Consider the following 19,585-nt stretch of genomic DNA (forward strand, 5'->3'; position numbering starts at 1 on the left):
TGATTTTGCTGATTGCATCTCCACATCTGTTCTCTTAAATCTTTCATTTGTCGTCCTCCATTTGACACTTCTTTCAGTAGATAAACGTGTTCAGTATTTGCTCACTCCACCCCCAATATAAGCAATACAAAGTATATCCATGGAAAAACACGCAAGCTATGATCTCATTTCACAGACATGTAGATATATGAATGTCGATGACTCTGTATTTATAAAACGATGCAGAAACAAAATGGTCACAGAAGTGTTGATGGTGGTTGTCTTAGTGGGGAAGGTTTTTAGGTGACTTGAACTGTCTTATACTTGTGTGTTAGCATTTGCTATGATGAGTACATATTTATGTAAACTTATAATGTGGCTCTTCTTTGAAATAGGGGAAATAGACAAAAATCCTAACTCTCCTACTTCCTCTCTGTTCCTCCTCCACACTGCTATTTCATAAGTCCACTTTCTTGAATGAATGATTGAGATTCATTGATTTTACATATTTTCATTAATTCAACAAATATTTCTGAATATTTACTAAATACCAGACGCAATGATTTGAAGCTATGGGCTGCTCTAAGCAACTCTGTTAACAGTAAACCTACGCAGGTTAAGGCAGTCTTTAGAGGTAGGTCTGGTTGCCCCTGGTCAATTTCAGGATAAAGTCCAAATGCTACACTGCAACACACAAGGGCCTTCCTGGTCTGGCCCCTACATAGCTCACCGGGGCTCATCTTTTGCCACTCCAACCATTCTGAATACTCTGGTTCCTTGAAGACTCACCATGATCTCGCCTGCCTCTAAGATGGCTCATGCTAATCCTTTTGTCTGGAAAACTGTCTCCTTTTTTTTTTTTTTACCAACCCTCATCCCTAATTCAAATGGCTGACTCCTATTCATCCTTCATCCTTTAAAATTCAGTTTGGATGTCACCCCCTCTAGGAAGTCTTCGCTAATGTGATCCCATCACATCCTGTGCGTGCTTTTATCACAGAAATGATGAGCTCCACATTATGTTATAAATTTAAGCGCCAGACCGTGAGCATCTGGAGGGCAGGGAGCCCTTTTAGCTCATCTCCTCAGATAATCACAGTGCATCATGACACAGTACGTACTCAATAAACATATTTGAATGAGTGAATGAATGAGTTGCCCCTTACACTACTGAAATCGATTTCTTAAGGATTCCCTATTGCACTACTTATCACCAAATCCAGTGGAGCTCTCTCAGTCCAACCCTCTTCATTCTCCATAGCCTTTAACACCACTGTCCACCTTTTCCTTCTCAGAAAACATCTCTTCCTTGGTTTCCATGGCAACATAGTCTTCTTATACTCTTCTAGCTCCTGGAATCTCTCCTTGGTTTCCTTTAACATATCTTCTTCTTCCTTAGCCTCTAGAATATTGGTAGTTTCCGAGGTTTGGTCTGTCAACTTTGTCTCTCTTCACGTTACATCCTCTCTTGGAAAGCCTGGCGGCTCCTATAGCTCCACTCACTCACCCCTCCCCCAAGTAGATGCTACCCAGACTCCAAGGTTCCCCTTGACTTGTGATCCTGAATCCCAGACCTAGCTTGCTTAAGGCCAAATCTCCACAAAGACATACTGCAGGAAACTGAGCTTAGCATATCTAAAGAATAACTCATCTTCCTTGGCCACCCCCAGCGTGAGCACACACGCATACACCGACACACGCTCACAACATTTTCTACTTTTCACAATTCTTACCTTGGTTATCATTCCCATACTTCTACTGTACTTGGCTCAAAACACTAACATATAATTTTTATAATTGTTCACTTTTCTTTTTCTAACTTTACATTCAGTAAACTGAAAATATTTGCTAATTCTCCCTTGCTGAAGTCTAATATCACACCTTTCTTTGTATGAAAGAGTTAATATGAGCATTTCAACCACATAAAATTCAGAAAATATTGCAACAAACATTTCTGCTGTACCAGAGTCAGCGCTTTTTTTTCCCCCTCCAAAAAATAAAATGTTCTAATTACTGCTGAAACAACCCTCTGCTATCCAATTCCCTTACCCCTCCCTGATATAACCGCCAGCCTGAAGTTGTTTTACATTTTTCCTGTACTATGTAATTAAATAAAAGTAAACACAAGACATTTACTAAGCTTGAAAAATAAAAAGTTGTACAGGAGAGAAAGTGTATTCATAATATTCTACTTGGTTCAGAAATGGATGGTATTTATCTAATCATAGTACAAATATGGATTTGGGGGGATAAGAAGTGATGAGTGGTAGAGAGCTTGTATAAAAACTAAATCCGCACTTAACACTTCCTTTTCACATCCTCTTCCGTGGCCCTAATCCTGGAACTCACCTAGTTAATTCTAATTGCAGTGACTTCCTAACTGGCTCCCACCTAGGTCTCCTGGATATCTCTCTAAGGCACAGCATGGAACATATCACTTCTCCTGCTCAGAAGCCTCCAGCGACTCCCTTTAGACTTGTCCTCAATAATCTGTCCTCAGTCTGTCTTCCCAGAGTATCTCCCTCTAAACCAGTGGTTCTCAACCAACAGCACTATTGACATTTGGGGCCAGACCATTCTTTGTTGTGGGAGGTTGTGCATTACAGAATGTTGAGCAGCATCCTGGTCTTCTATCCCTAGGTCCCAAGAACAAACCTTCCCCCCTCAAGTAGTGACAATCAAAAATGTCTCCAGACATTTTGCCAAATGTCCCCCAGGGGGCAAAACCATCCCCCTCCACTACCCCAGCTCATTACCCAGTGAACCACTGCTCTAAGCCATAATCCTCACCCACATATTTAACACCCCCAGACGCAACTTAGATTCACTCTTTAAGGAACTGCTTGTCGTTTCTTGAATCCCCACCTTGTGATCGGTACCAAAACTGGGATTGAATTCCAGGAGGCTGAGTTTTGCGTTGGCTAAAAGCTACGTTTGCGTGGAGGCAAGATGTAAAGTTCAGAAAAACAAAGCTGTTTACTGCAAGTGGAGATGGTCCAGCCTGGTAAAGAGAGAACAGCTTAAATATTTCCTTCTTAGAAACTCACATGGAGAATGTGAGGTTGTGAGAAGGAAGAGGCTATGAGATTTGAGGCATTGGTAATAACAGCTAACACTTGAATATTTACTGTGTCAGACACTCTGTTACAATTACTACTCTCAAAACAAATTTCTGATGTCCTATTATCATCACCACTTTACAGATTAAAAAAAACTACAGCCCAAAGGAATTAAATGATTTTCCCGAGGTATCAACCGTTAGTGATGAACAGAATGGGAATTCAACCACAGGGACGCTGGCTCTACAGCCTGCTCTTTTACCCATTATATCCTACTCTCTCTTATGAAGAAATGCTTTCCTGAGCTCAGCTTTTTCAGCCTAAAGTAAAAGGGGTCTTGGCCTGGATAGGCCTCCTTGCTACAGGTTAGGGCATTGAGAAGAGATCCTCCCACCTCTTTCCAAGTCTACAGGGTTAAGTAGGATACAGATCCATTCCAATGCTAAGCTCTGGAAGGTTTGGTTAGCAGCTCCATCAAGGATGCTCTCAGGTAGCCTTGAGTGTCTAGACCCTCCACTGCCCTCAAGCTATGAGTGAGAGGGTCTTCTCTATAAGGCTCCAAAGATTCCTCTGTGAACCTTCACCTTGTCTTCCTGCACTGAACTTGGGCTTTCCTGTCCCATCATTGGAACGCATCTCCCAGGGGCTAAGGTGGCACAGACATCTCCACGTCTGTCCCAAATTCCTCGTTTTATTTGTCTTAGTAGAGAAAACAGGAGAGAAATGACCTTTCTTATCCCACGTATCCAGTTCAGTGCTGGCCCAAATAACATGCCAATAAATCATGGCTAACCATGAACATGTATTGAAGGTTAACGTTTATGAAGCATTGTGCCATGTGCTACACATGCAGCTTCTCAATGGATCCCCACACCACCCCTCTTACATATTATTACCCCCCATTTTACGGACAAGGAAAGGGAGGCTCAGGGAGCTGAAGTACCTCGCTCAAGGTTACACACTAATAAGCCTTGGAGCTAACCTACAAACCCAGGCATTCTGAGTCCAGAGCTCATGTTCTAAATATTAGTTGGGCAAATATGTAGTTAATAATCACGTGGGTTAGCTTTTGGCCAGCTTGGCTTTGACACCTACTGTTTTAGGCTAAATTCAGGGCCATCTTCATAGTGGTCAGAGGGTCCTTGAGAAATAATGCCTGTTATTCTGATCAGTGCCTGGGATCCTACAGCTCTGGGAGAGCTAGTGACTGCACTTCCCCAGCCAGCCCCTTGAGGCGCTCATTTTCAGGGCTTAATCCTGGGCCAAGTCTTTCTGCTTCCTGTGGTGATGCCACAGCACCTAGCTGCGACTTGGACTTCCCCTGGGAGAGTTGGCTTCAGAGTCTTGAGAGGCTGTGGCCGAGTCAGAAGAGACCCTTGGGAGGCCGGTGCAGGGACGGCAGATCAGGAGGGGCTCGTTAGCTTTCAAGGGTGCAAAGGAGGCTACTTCTATTGGGGAAGAGGAGGTCGGGAACTGGGGGCCCACAGGAGGAGGGACTGCTCTGTGGCAGAAGGAACCCTGACGCTTTAATGTGAAAGGGTTGGGAGAGAAGTTTAAGTGTGTTCTATGCCCACTCTCCCTCCATAGCTTTCCAGCCTGGGGTCGCAGTGCCCTGCTCAACCATTGCAGACACAGAGCTCAGCAAGTGCACGGCAAAGAAAGCACAACTGTCACGAAGGTAGACGGCTCCCTGAGCCACGTGGGGAGACTGCTGACGCAAAGGCCTGGGTGTCTGACATCCAGGATTGCCTACCACTAGGCCACAGATCTTAACTACTTCTGCCTCTCAAGGTACTTATCCTGCCAAATGTTTCTGTACATATTCATACCAGAGGAAATATAGAAATTTCTAGAGCTGCCCTTGAGACACTGCCTCCCTAGATCTGTCTCCGTTATTATTTCTCGCTTCTGCCCTTTAGTGGGACATCCTGTAACCACAGAACTATTCCTATTCCAGGGTTGCCATAGGGCGGTGACATGCAGTGTGGGAGCCCACTCATTCTGGGAGTACCTCTGGCTGCGGGAACCTGTCCGGGCTAGACACACTAACTGGTGCTGCTGGCAGGGTATGCTTTTGTCCGGCCCCAGAGAGTTGAGATTGGAGAAGTACATCCTCACATTTAACTTCCAGGACAAAGCCAGGTACTTATGCTTGGCACTGGGTGAAGACGGTCATTGTTAGGTGCTTCCAGATGCCGTTTGCCCCAGTGAAACACTTTCTTTCCTATCCCATCCCTCTAGAGAGAAAGTGCCACGATGTTCTCATCAACTGTTGTACCTTCTGGTGTCAGGAGGGGACTCTAGAGACCCTTCCCATTGATAGAATTCTTATGCCCTAAACAGTTTGCCAGTGACTTGAAGTCTTACTGTTGGTTTGAGTTCAGGGAGTGTATGTCCTTACATTCAGGTAAAAAGCGTTATATACAAATCATGGTTAGTTTTTTCATAGAAACTGTTATACATGAATAATAGTGGTCAGTTTTCCAGGTAAACCCACCAAAGCCAGGTTGACATTATTTCAGTTGAAATGATATACTTTTGCTATGAAATTAGTGGAAGACAATATTGCACCATCAAGTTTTATTTCCTTTGAGAACCATATAATTTTATGTATGATATACAGGCCATGAAGTTCATGGCATCATTGGCCCTGCCGAGAGTTTCATCTCAAGAGTAAGAGCCAGGAATCATTGCCTTTTCCCTGATTTCAAGGGCTGGGGAAAGGTGGAGTGGGGAGACTGTTGACCCCTCAAAGAGTGAGAAGCATCATGGGAAGCAGAAACTGGCGACGTTAAACAGGGGGAGAAGTGATCTGGCTTGAGACCCGGTTCTACCTCTCACTAGTTGTGTATCCTTAGGCTAGTGCTTTAGCTTCCTGAGTTAGTCTTATCACCTGTTAAATAAAGAAGAGTTGATAATACTGCTTTCACAGGGTTTGCTGGGGAAACACATGGAGCTGAGTGGTGAATAACAAAGGCTTTGAAGACTAACAGACTAGGGGTGCCTCACTTGCAAAGTGGGTCTTCCCACAATGCCACAGGGTTGTTATAAGGGTTGAGTGGTATAATATGTATAAAGTACTCAGCACAGTGAACTGTATATGACGGTAAGTGAGAGCTACTATTAAAGACATTACTACGTTACAATCCTCACTTACCCCAAGGAGGCTGATTCCCTTGTGCCACACCTGCCCTCTGTTCTATTCTTCCAGAGCCAAGAGGCTATTTCTGCTTAGCTGAAGGGATGGAAATGAGGCTGGAGCAGTTGACCAGCTCAGAGTAGGCAGGTGTTGAACTGGGTCAGTGAGGATGTGAATCTACCCCAGCAATAATATGGGATGGCAGGAGGTGGGAACAAGGCGTGGGAGCTCAGGGAATGCTTTATCCGACGGGGTCCATAAAAAGGATAAACAGAGAAAGGAAGGGATAAACACAAAGTGAGGAATAGAGGAGGGGAGAGCTAGGTCTTACTTAGGGCATCTCATTAAGGACACTAGGGAAGTTTGTATAAACTCTTGCCTGTGTTTATTCTCATGTAAGGTTCTCTCTGCCATCAACTGTCAGGTAACATGTGGGCTATCTGACCTTCCTTGTCTGTTATGCAGAAGGTATATCATCTCAGAAGTCTTTAGTGGAAAAATTACCACATGAACTAGGGGCTGGTGGGCAGACCATGTTCTCCAGCAACTCCATCTGCTTCTTCTAAAAGATGAATCTAACTTGGGCCTCTTCTCTTATGTCTCTCTGAGCTGTAGCTTTTATAGACTTGACTTGAACCCCTTTAAATGAGCCTAAATGTCAGGTCTCACTGTGACACAAACTACACAAACTACACTCAACATGCAGTGAACTTGGGTTTCAAGTCCCTGATCTGCCTCTATCTACTGGGTGACCCAGGGCAAATGACTTAACCCTTCTTAAATCCTGTTTTATTTGTAAGATGATGGTGTTGGACCCCATGATCTCAAAATTCCCCTCCAACCCTAACATTCTACCTGCTTCCCTTCCACATAGGAGATGCCCCACTCCTAGCCTTTTTTTTTTTTTTCCTTCTGCATGATTTTGTCTGTCTTAGAGTAATAAAGGAGACTCTAAAGTTTGGGCAAGCAGCAAAATTTAGTCCTAGGAATATGACAGTCAATTAGAATCATTTATGTTTTGAGTCCCCTAAAAATTGACTAAAATCTTCCTCTGGCCATGGGGTGGGTAGGGACTCCAATAGTCACCATAATTACTGTTTGCCCTCAGAGAACGTTACCAGATGTGGAAGAGAAACATTGACTTATCTTCTTTTTCAAGACATATTTGTTTTTTGAAGCAAATTCCAGTCTCATACATGCTTTCTCAATGGCTTCTTAGAGCCCTGTTCAGTTAATACTGGAGATCCTACAGGATGGGGTTTTGAACATGAGGACTCACTGGGCTAGGTCATCTCTTAGCCACGTGCCCTGAAGCAAAGACCTTTACCTTTCTGGAGGTACGGTGCAAGGGCCTGCCTAATGCAAATTAACCAAATTGATGAGCATGGCTCTTGAAACAGTATAGGAAAACGGTTAGGAGGACCAGCCTTGGGAACCAGGCAGATCTAGGTTGAAATCCCTGCCCTGTCTCTAAATAGCTATATAAGCTTGGACAGGAAACTGGACCTCCCCACCTCTCCTTCCCCGACCTGTAAACGGAATAATAAGGGGTCCTATTTTGTAGGATTGCTGTGAACATCACATGACACAAGTCAGGTGTGTATCCTGGCACTGTGCCTGGCACATCGTAAGTACTGAAAAAAAAAATCTCTCTTAGAAATGTTATGGGTGGGCTTCTTGACCCCCAAGGAGCTAAAAATGAAGTGGCAGGAGCTAGTTGAATATCAAGTAAAACCAGTAAGTAATAAGTAACAGGGAGGACAAAATAGGTGTGGGAGGGCATTGTGGAGACGATGGGAAATGAATTGGGTCTTAAAAAATTAGAATGTGTCAGAGAAAAGTAAGAGTATTTCAGGAGAGGATAAGGACCATCCATCCCTCATTTCAACAAGTGTTTATGGAGAATTTAACTTTGTGTTAGACGCTGAGCACTGGAGAGAACAAGATCCATTCTAGGATGGGTCAAATGATAAACACATAAATAGGTACTGTATTTAGGTAGTGATACATACTGCAAATAAATAAATAAAGTAGGGTAAGGGAAACAAAAATCATGGCGGGGGTGGGCTATCATTTCAGATAAAGTAAGCAGGAGACTTTTGGACAGAAGCCTGAATGAAGTGAGGAAGGAAGCAATGTAGATTTCTGTGAGAGGAGCTTGAGGGCAGAAAGAAGAGCTAGTACAAAGTCCTGAGTCGAGATGGTGTTTAGTGTACCCAAAGGACAGGAAGAGGGCCAGTGCAAATGGGGTAAGGGTGAACAAGGGAAGGGGGGTTGAAGGGGCAGCCAGTAGCCAAGGTTTGGATTTTATTCTAAGTATGATGTGACGCTCCTGGTTATTTTAGAGCCGAGAGTGACCAAAGTTTCACTCGGGCTGTTATACAGAGCACAAATTATGTTGCCATGGTGGGAATGGGGGAGGGGGCGGGTAAAGAAGGAGGGGAAATGAAAGTTGGTAAAGATCGCCATGGGTCAGATGAGAGATGACGGTGGGATGAATGACCAGGGGTGGAAAGGTGGTGGTTTCTGGCTGTATTTTTAAAGGAAAGCTCAGAGAATTTGCTGATGGGTTGGATATGGCGTACTTAGCTTGTTGATGGGATGAATGAAAGTATCACTGAGGGATCTGGGAAGAATGAGGGGAGGAATAGGTTGCGGGGCAAGGGGGGCTGGTAGAACCAGAAGCGTGTATGTCCTGATGGACAAATGTTTTGAGAATGTGGGGAAGTGACACAGCCCTTAAGAGGAGATTGGCAAACTGAACTTTAAGAGAAGATTCCAGAAGGAGATCGGAACCGTATGGAAGGGCCCCAAAGTCGGGAGGAATCTGGACTCCAAGCACTAGGCGAGAATAAAAACATTTCACCCCTCCCTATATGATCACGGCCGCAGAGTCCTTACTGTGTGCTTGGAGCCCTGCCAGGCCCTCCAAGCGCAACAGTGCTTTCATTAAGCCTCATTCACAGACAAGACGTTGAGACAAAGGGGTTAAATGGCCCATCCAAAATCATGTGATGAGGATGCTCTGAGAGCCTGACTGTCTGGTCTGTAGACCAGGGTCGGGAGAGCTGCAGAGCCTCTCAGGAGAGCCGTGGAAAGCTCTGTGCTCTGGACACCTGCCCTTGTGAGCAGTGCCCAGGTGGCCTTTCTGAAAGCACGGCTGCTTTGGAGAAATAACCAGTGCCTCCAATCTCTACAGTAACAGTGGCTCTGTGTAGGAGCTTCCCCCTGGAATAGATTTTTTTTTTTTTTTTTTAAGGCATTGATCCTGCCCCAGGGTGTTTTCCAGAACTTGCACTGCTCCCTAATTACCTAGTAATGCTGAGGGCTTATGAAAATGCTGCCATTTATGTGAGAAGGGGAGGTAAGACTGAAAGAAGGAGGGAAAAAAAAAAAGAAAATGCTGTTAAACCTGGCAGAGATCCAGGGTGGATGATTACATTCTTTGGGGTGGTGCTCCTGTCACACACAGTCTGTGGAGTATTTTGAAAACCTTCTGTAGGAATTGTGCTAAAGACATGAAAAATATTATCATTATTAGCTTTTCCTACATCTTTTAAAACAGGGCCTTTCGAAAGCCACAGAGGCACCCTCTCTCTGATTGCATTTACCCAGTCTGTTAGCGGTCAGCGATGTGTTCTCAGATCATAATTCTGATGGCTTCCCCCACCCTTGAACTGTTTCACACTAGAAGCCCAAAACATTCAAGCCAGAAGAGACCTTGGTACAACCCGCATGTTTTCCAGATGGAGATGTGAGGCCAGGGAGGTTTTCTTCCTCCGTGGGCCTCTGCTGTCAAATGTACCCGCAGGGTATCAGAGCCAGAACAGTCTGTAGCCATCACCTAAGGTACCCCTGTCATTTTACAGATGAGCAAACAGAGGCCCAGAGACAAAATGGACTTGTCCCCAAGTTGACACTGGGGCTGGTGGTTACCATCCACTGAACTAGAACTGGCACTCGGTAGCCTGTGGGCCAGATCAAGTCCAGAGACACTTCCCTCTGCCTTTTTTTATTTTTTTCTGTCCAAAGCAGTTGTTATACTTTATATATTTAAAAAAAAAAAAAACTCACACACAAAATCCATATTTCTGCTCTCTTTCGAAAGAAAAAAAAAATCAGATCTGGCCACCCTGGGCCTACATCTCCTTATGGCAACAATCAGCTGCCTTAGAGCCCTGCAACCACCTTTGCACAGGGCGTATAGGTTCTAGTTCTCTCTGTCCGCACTGCCTCCTCCCCAGCGCGGAGGCTCGCTCACTTCATTCATCTCCCGGCTTGGCCCAAGGAGGCGTGTGAATGTGAACCCCCTGGCCAACACCATTCTCCTTGATTTGTGTAAGGCCAAAGCCAAATAAATAAACCTGAGGCTATTTTGCCTATGTGGTGGTGGGACTTATAGTATGTGGAAGACGTGAACCAGGATACGTCATAACTGATTAGGGGATTGGGTGCCGTGCTATCTCTGGGGCACAATTTGAGCTACATTAGGAGAGCTTTTCCGCTGGCCTGTCAAACGCCTGGAGTCCCTCCATGAGATACTGGTCCATTTGGACTTTACGGGACACCCATCTCCAGGGATCCCATTTTAAAATGTGAAAAGTCTTGAAAGAAGATGAATCTCAGTTTTCTGCAATGTCATACAATGGAGAGGGAGACCAGAATGCAGTGCTGGTGTCTAGTCCCGGGTGTGCTAGCTGCTATGCGCCCTTAAGAAAGGTGTTTCAATCTCAGCACCACTGGTATTTTGGACCAGATAATTCGTTGCAGGTCCTGTGTGTTGTAGAATGTTCAGCAGTATCCCTGGCCTCTACCCACCAGGTGCCAATCACACCTCCCCAGTTGTGAGAACCAAAAATGTCTCTAGAGATTGTCAAATATCCCCTGGGGGAGAAAAATCCCTGCCCGTTGATAACTACTGTCTTAAGCTAACCATCTAGCCACTCTGAGCCATATTTCATCTGTAAAAATAGGTTCTAATTCCTGTCCTTGCACGGTTGTTAGGAGAATGAAGTGACATGTAAGATGTACAAATGCTGTGTCAATCACAGTTTAACATGTATCTGTAGGGTCGGTTTGTCATCAATCACAACAGACTATGAACTGTCAAGTCTTTCCAGACTGATACTGGAGATGGCAAATAGATTGGGAGCTGTAGGGAGGGAAGGTATGAAAAAACTAATGAAGGATGACATCAGAATACGCTACTTAGGGAATGTATGACACACAGTCCCAATCTCTGAGGCTGAGACATAAGAAAAGCACCTTCCACCAGTGGTCAGTCTCTTTGTCCTCACATGCATTCCTGGTCATATAACCTTCACGCTAAAAACATCCCACGGCTCTCCGTTGCCTGCCAGGAATTCAGTGGCTTCCAAATCCTGACCCTGGCCTTTTCAAGGTTTCGTATTTCCCTGCCCTCTCTTCCCAGTCTGCACCACTGGCTCCAGGCTCATGGAGCATATGGCGTCCTCACCCGCCTTCAGCCCCTGCAGGTGCTCTCCCCTTGGTTTGATGTCTTCCCTCAGGCCTCACTTTCTGCCTGTCCTTTCCTCCTTCCCAGCTCAGCTCTTCTGAAGCCCTGCTGGTTCCCCACAGACAGACATATTGGTAGCGTCCTCTTTTGCTCCCCAGTGTCGAGCTCACATCTCTATTAGAGCACGTGTTGTGGGCTGCCTTGGATGACATTTGGCTGGTTTCCTCTGTATTCCTCCTCCACCACGTTCACCTGGCTTGAGGCAGAGACTGTGTCTGATTCCCTTCCATAACCCCTGCACCTGACTCCCTGTTGGATACAGAGTAGGTTCTCTACCAACATTTGAATAGAAATAGGATAAACAGTTAACCCTAAATATATTTGACCTAGATGCCTAAGCTTGATATATGTAAGCCCCGGGTTTACTTGATGATTGAATAATTATGTATTTAATAGACCAAGGAGAGCCACTGACCATACTTAAGCAGGGCAATGACATAGGTAGAGCTATATTTTAGGAAAATCCATTTGACTATATGATTTATAATGATCATCAAAAATGCATCATTTTGACTCCGTTAAGTCCCTCTGCCCCAAAGTAAGCAAAGCAAATCTTACCCATTACAAGTAGGCGTTGAGGTTTTGCTAATTAATCCTTGTGAAGGGCTTTGAGATCTTGCTCTGAAAGGTGACAGAAGTGTGAAGCTTTCAGTGACAGCCTAATTATTATTATTACCAGGCACAAAGCTCAGAGAACTTAAAAGATCCCCAGGTACCATTCAAAATACTAAGAGACAAAAAATGCAAATGGAGAAATTTTAAGATGGAATCACTGAATCACAGATCGGGCGTGTTGGCAGGGACCTCAAAGGTGATCTCTCCTGATCTGTTCTCACACCTTCCCAAGCTGATACTGACACTGCCTCTACATCCCTGCCCAGTCCTTCCTTCTATTAGAGCCTAAGGGTTAATAGCTTGCACGTGATGGTAGAGGTTCCTGTGTTCAAATCCCCAATCTCTTCCCTGTTAGCAGTGAAACAGGGGTAAATGATTAGGCCTCAGTCTCTTTATCTATAAAATGGGGATTAGGAGCTTCCCTGGTGGCGCTGTGGTTGAGAGTCTGCCTGCCGATGCAGGGGTACACGGGTTCGAGTCCTGGTCTGGGAATATCCCACATGCCGCAGAGCAACTAGGCCCGTGCGCCACAACTACTGAGCCTGCGCGTCTGGAGCCTGTGCTCCGCAACAACAGAGGCCGCGATAGTGAGAGGCCCGCGCACCGCGATGAAGAGTGGCCCCCACTTGCCACAACTAGAGAAAGCCCTCACACAGAAACGAAGACCCAACACAGCAAAAATAAATAAATAAATAAATGATTTTTTTTTTTTAAAAATGGGGATTAGATTACCTGCCACAGGCATTATTGAACAAGTAACTGATGCACGCAACACTGCTTAGAGTACCTGGCCTGTGGGAAAGAATAAACATTAGCTGTAAAATCACTTGAGCTAATTAATACATGTGAAAGTACAGAGGAAATCATAAAGCATCTGACCTCCAAGTTGTTCCTAGTTTGGGGGCTCCATGGACAGTCAGATATTTCTTGCAAATCCCAACACTTGTCCTGTGTGTGTATGTGATTATGTAATCTTGGTGAGGGAAGAGAGGAGTTTTTGATAAAATGGCCTAGTCAAGTGGCAAAGCAAAATTAGGTCCAAAGTCTATTCTCTCCTGTTCTAACTGAGCAAAAATGGACTTTCCTTTTCTTGGATTTTCATCTGTTGGGTGGGAGTTCTGACCAGGGCAGTGGGCCAACTGGTAATCTCCAGAGCATTCAAGTTCATAGGTCGAATTGTATGCTGGTCCTGAAGGTCCAGGCTCCATCTTATCAGATCTATGTCTTTATGATTTAATCCCTGGAGCCTTGTTTTTTTTCATCTGTAAAATAAGAGTCAGGGCCACTTCCCAGGGCTGGTATGAGAAGACAGCGAGGTAACCCTGTGAAGCTTGTTCAGAAAGTGTAAAGTCCTGTGACTGCTTGGACTGCTGCTTTGCAACCCACACAATTTCTCTGAACACAGCTGTCCTCTTTATAGGTTGTTTCAGCAGAAGCGCCTGTCCGGGAAGGTCTATGGAGTTCCAGTTTACTCTAGACAGGACCAGAATCCAGAGATCCCTGAAAGAAGCCTGGATCCTCTCACTAGAATCCCTGCAAAATGACTCATGTAATTGCTCTGTGTAAGTATCCTTAGCCTTTATTGTACACCCACACGATTCTGATGCTATAGATTCCTCTGGAATGCAGGGGAAGGGGGAAGGGGGCTCATCTTAAATGCACAGGATTGAAGAGACCACCAATTCCCCTTGTAAAGGCAGCAGGGACCACCAAATGTCCAAGTCAAGACACCTGCCTTCCAGAGCCTTGGGTCTGTCTTTCTGTCATTCCTCCCCGTGTGGGAGGTGGGTAGCTTTTTTCCTTTAAAGCTCCTAGGAGGGATTTCTAGGGTCTTCCCTCAGGAATTAGTTGTAGGAATAATTGGGCCAGTGGAGTGCAGGAGATATATCCAGCACAGACCTTGCGCTCCCAGAAAAAGTGACCTAGATCAAGCAGCGAGTGGATGGAGGACTACTGTGGGGACCCCCTGCCACCTACTGACTTGCAGCTGAACCCACATTCCCAGTTGCATCTGCCAGGCTGGGGGCTGGGGGAGCCGGGGCAGAGAGAGCTGAGGAAGGCGGGGGAGGGCGAAGGGGACCGCAGGGCTGTCCCTTTCGGGCGAGCAGGCTCCAGGTATCACACCCCCTCACCCGCCCGCCCAGCCAGCCATCGGCACACCCAGCAAGGAGACTAAGGTGAGGATGAAGAGGCAGGGGGTGATGCTGGGAAGCCTCGGGAACTGGCTCGCTGGTGGGTACTGGCGTAGAGCTGGCTGCCTGTGAGAGCGTGAGGGGGAGAGCGAGAGAGCAAGGGAGGGAGAGGGAGGCAGGCTGCGAGGAGAGGAGAGCAGAGGAGAGGGAGAGGGGGAGCAGCGCTCAGCTCGCAGGAGGACAGGCTTCTCTTTTCCGTGCTCAGTTAATCTGGTTGTCAGTTGGTGTTAACGCTGCAGTTTAAGCGCTGGGATTCCAAGGGAAACAGACAAACCTCGCAGAAGGCAGGCAGGAAGCAAGCGAGGAAGGAAGGAACAGCAGGAGGAAAAGAACAGGCAGAAGAGAGAGAGGAATAAAGGGAAGGGGGGAAAACACCAAATCTATGATTGGACCTGGGCTTCTTTTTCGCCAATGCAAAAAGGAATATGCAGCACATTTTTGCCTTCTTCTGCACCGGTTTCCTAGGCGCGGTAGTAGGTGCCAATTTCCCCAACAATATCCAGATCGGTGAGTGAGAGGGGCAGCCTCGGGAGGGACTTTCTGGGTCTGGCCAGTTTTTTGTGTTTTTTTGGGGGGGGGTGGAGGGGGTCTGTGTCCCCTCCCCCCCAGCCCCACTGCGGGCTGTCTTGCTTGGCTGTCTATGCAAAGCTGTCCGGTGATGTGAAGACTTGGACCGCTGGCATGGGGAGGGGTCTTCTCTGGATGGGATGCGGGCCAGAGAAGGGAAGTGCGCTCCCACACAGACACACACACACACACAGACACACACACACACACACACACAGAGGCAGAAACAGGTCCTCACACACCACTCACATTCTAGGCATGAGCATGTGAAATGGAGGACCCACCGCTTTGGAGGAGAAACAATCAGGCTGTAACAAGGAAAGGGGTGGTGGGTGTTTAAGGAGTTAACTCCGTGGCTTGGTAGATGGTGCCCGATTTCACCTGTTTATATAAATATGTGTGGTGTGTGTGATTATGCATTAAATATGCACATATATATTTGAGAGAGGCGGTGATTTCTCACCTGGGGGAGGGGAAAGAGACCCTCTAAAAGAAAGAATGAAGGATGCTGGGTTTATTGCAGCCACTAAAATAATGCTAAAAAGGCCCCCCACTCTAGGTGAAGGGGGCTCTCTCTCCTGCTCTGGACTCTTCTAGCTGCCTTCTGTCTGCTGTCTGCCATGCTGGGCTGGTGGTCCCCACTCCTCCGATTCTGGAACTTCCTAGCCTGCCTTTTTTCCTACTCCTTCCATCTCCCACTCCTCTTAGATTTCTCCATCCACAGACACGGTCTACCTTTTACACACACACATCCACATGCTCCTCTCCCCTCCTCTTAGCCTTCCCCATCGCTGAGCTCCAGCCTCTCAACTTGGACACAGGTTTCAACATGCTGCATGCTTTTCTGTTCCCCATTTCCCCTTCCTGGTTGTCACGCTCTTCAAAGGACCCTCACCCTCCCTGTATTTATGGGGCAGCTGACAGCTATTGCTCCTCCTAATAATAACGGGTGAAAGCGAAACAAACAGAAGCAGTCACACCAATAACAACGTGTGTCCACAAGGGCTCGGGGATTCAGTATGACCAGCATCTCAGGGCTGTTTATGTCCCGGAATCCGGCCAGCTGCTTTGCTTGGAGGCATCTTGGTGGGTCTGGGTTCTGATTTCTCTCCCCTGACACGGACATTGCTCCACTAGGGAAAGTTCACGTTCCTAGGAGTTTGTGTCTCTTGTGTGCGTGTGTTTGTGGGGGGATGTGGTGCAGGTGGTCTTTTGTTGGGCACATATGTGTGGCAGTATCAGTCTCTTTTGGCCTCTCCAGTGTGCTGGCTCTGAGGGTGGCTACAACAGCCATGGAGTAACTTGCTTTGTTTCCTGACACCTGTTAAGCTACGTTCTGAAGTGTGTCTGTATATGTGTATTAGTGCCTTAGACGCAAAACAAAACTTCCTGCCTCTGGGGACGCTTCTCTTGCAGCCCAGCCTATAGCCACCTACCTCCCCACCCCCACCGGCTCTCTTTCATTCATTGCAGGGGAGGAGGAAGCCAGGGAAGTGTTTGGGGTGTGGTCATCTGGGGGGGGAGTGGGGAGCATCAGAATCAAGAAGAATTTTTTTGTTTTTGTCCTTTAAAATGGAGGCATATGACCATGTATAAATCACTTGCTCTTACGTGTGGCTCTTCTTTACGTTGGTGCTTATGTATTGCCCATACTTTGCTGATTGGAAATACTTGTCTTAAGATATGAGGACTTGCTTTCTCCAAGGGTATTTGTGTGTATTGCCGTGGATATATAAATGCACAGGGTGTTTTGTGTATACGTAGAGATGCTTGCTTATGTATCTCTGCAGATTTTTCATCATATTTTGCCCCAACTTGTTTGTTCAACTGATTGAACCACTGTTTTTGTCTTCACATAAAAGGTTGAAACGTTCAATTGTAGAACACATGCTGAAAATATCGCGGTCACCAGATAGTACTTGATTCTACTTGTACTGCCTCTAACAAAAGCCTTACAATTTGTTTACTGGTTGTTAAAAACAAATACATATCTACTGTATAAGAAGTCAGAAGTGTGTCACATTGGGATTGGGATTCCTAAGGAATCTGAGATCAACTTCTACGTAAACATTCATTATAGTTCAGTCTCTGGAAACTGCTGACTTTACTTCACAGAAATGCATTTTAATTTATTTATGTGTCCACAGTAAATACAAAGGTAAGGTGTGTACTCTTGTTTCTTGGAACAGGAGCCCCACCAGGCCCCTTTGCTCTGCTTGTTACTAGAATAGAATGTTTGCATCCTCTGGATATCCTTAAGCCCCCAGAGCTTTGAAGCCCAAGGTTCTCCCAGGCAAATAAACACGACGGCAATCCCTTATGTAACAAGTCGTTCCTGGGATCATGAGTGGTGAAAGAAGCAGCAAAACACTGTTTGCAGAAAATCAGTTTTCAGAGGAGCTGAATAAATCTTAGAGGATCGTCATACAGGTCTTGCTAGGTCAAAGACTACAAGGGTCAAAGTCAAAGCAAACGGCTATAGTGCTGGAGAAGCTCATAGGCTCCCAGAGCTAGAGTTTACTCTGTAACATGTATTAGCACTACTTCCTGTAAGGCTCTGTGATGAGAAATGGGTCCGATACAGGAAAAATTAGGCACGGCTAGGGTTTACGTACATGTGAGAGCATAGGCCGCCTAAGAGGCTTGCACGAGAAAGGAGGAAGAAAAACTCCAAAACGCTCCTGTTTTCTCTGACGGGAACTGAGTTGAGGGGTGAACAATCAAGTATTTGGTCAGTGACAGATGTTAGAGCCCTTGTCACATAAAAGCGCATCTGTGGAACTTGAAGCCTCAGGGTCCAGGTGAGTCTATGTGAATTCTGATCCCCACTCCTAAAGGCAACACCTAGTGAATACGGCCTGGGGAGAAGAAGAGGGCCCATCTGGGGGGCGCTGTTGAAGAATCAAACCGGTCTCTAGCCCAGATACCATGTTGCATTTTCTTTCCTCACAGGGGGATTATTTCCAAACCAGCAGTCACAGGAACATGCCGCTTTTAGATTTGCTTTGTCGCAACTCACAGAGCCCCCAAAGCTGCTCCCCCAGATTGATATTGTGAACATCAGTGACAGCTTTGAGATGACCTACAGATGTAAGTAATTGCTTCTATTTCTGAGATTTCTTTCTGCGATCGACCAATGAAGGGAGGGCCTGTACGTAGGTGGCGATGTTGCAAAAAATGACGAGGTGTCATCTGTATTCGTAGCAGAAAGCCCTCCAAGAAAAATTTCCAGGGCCTTCTGAGTGATTCCATCAGTTGGTATGTTAGATCCTGTAGCATTTCATAGAATGGGTTTGCTTTTTCACTGCCAGATAACTTTCAATGCCAGCACGACGAGGGCTGGGGTTGACTGCATCTCCCCTACACCTCGCAGAGGTTTTCTGGTTCCATTGAGAGTTTCACACTTAGGAAACTTCTGAGAGGCGTAGAATAAAAGGTTCTGACTTAGAGAATGTGGGTTAAAGTGCTTACGCCTTTCCTGTGCACAGTTAAAAGGAGAAAACGTCGCTATAGCTTGATAAGGAAGGATAGCTGAGAAGGTGTCTATTTGGTTTCCCATTTTTAGAAATGACCAATAATTATTTTAAAAAATTGATGCCTCGGGCTCCCCTGGTGGCGCATTGGTTGAGAGTCCGCCTGCCAATGCAGGGGACAACACGGGTTCGTGCCCCAGTCCGGGAAGATCCCACATGCCGTGGAGCGGCTGGGCCCGTGAGCCATGGCCGCTGAGCCTGCGCATCCGGAGCCTGTGCTCCGCAATGGGAGAGGCCACGACAGTGAGAGGCCCGCGTACCGCAAAAAAAAAAAAAAAAAAAAAAATTGATGCCTTGATTATTTCCAAAATACTTTGAAGTGACGGATGGCTTACACAGTTTTTAGGATGGCCTTTGAGCACAAAACAGAACAGAGGTGATCCCAAGAAGGAGAAAAGAGAGGCCAATTTCTGCCATCTGAACAGAATGCATTATAAAATGCGGGCAACAAACACCATTCTGAGTTTTTCTGACAACTAGGGCTGAAAAGGAAACCTGTCTGGTGGCATGACTGCCATTTGAAGACAGGTGAAAGCATAAAATTTAATCAGTAGAGACATTTTCCCTCCAGGGATTAAGCTCAAATAGGAATTGATGGCATGGAAGTGTGAGCTGAATGGGCAAGAACAACTCGAAAGTGGATTAAATTGGCACTGCAGGCTCTGGGTGCCACTGTGGCCATGGTGGCTTCTGCTGAGCTGTAGATGGCAGAAGGCATGCACCATATTTCCTTCATTGCTTTCCCACATTCCCCTCCCGGTGAGCTCTCCATGATTTGAATTGAACACACTCAAACTGAGAATTCAGCATTCTCCCTATCCCTAAGACCACTCATAAGAAAATGTATATGCAAATTCCAAGAATTATAATTATTCCAATTACTCAGCCATAAAAAAGAATGAAATAATGCCATTTGCAACGAGATGGATGGACATAGAGCTTATCATACTAAGTGGAATAAATCA

At 46.0% G+C, this 19,585-nt stretch overlaps 1 protein-coding gene across 4 annotated transcripts in view; it reads left to right on the top strand.

Annotated features, from left to right (window-relative positions):
- The first annotated feature begins 14,874 nt into the window (after positions 1 to 14,874).
- The window catches only part of GRIA1 (glutamate ionotropic receptor AMPA type subunit 1), a 304,809-nt gene continuing 300,098 nt past the window's right edge, over positions 14,875 to 19,585 (top strand). For 3 of the 4 annotated variants that reach the window (XM_065873662.1, XM_065873663.1, XM_065873664.1), the window contains exons 1-2: positions 14,946 to 15,027; positions 18,040 to 18,177. In XM_065873662.1, coding sequence (XP_065729734.1) covers positions 14,946 to 15,027; positions 18,040 to 18,177 — 220 coding nt within the window. Of the gene's footprint in view, positions 15,028 to 18,039; positions 18,178 to 19,585 lie in introns of all 4 variants that reach the window. The other variant, XM_065873661.1, reaches the window with a different exon arrangement.

The sequence above is a fragment of the Phocoena phocoena genome, chromosome 3 (genome assembly GCF_963924675.1).
Source record: "Phocoena phocoena chromosome 3, mPhoPho1.1, whole genome shotgun sequence".
Lineage (NCBI taxonomy): Eukaryota > Metazoa > Chordata > Mammalia > Artiodactyla > Phocoenidae > Phocoena > Phocoena phocoena.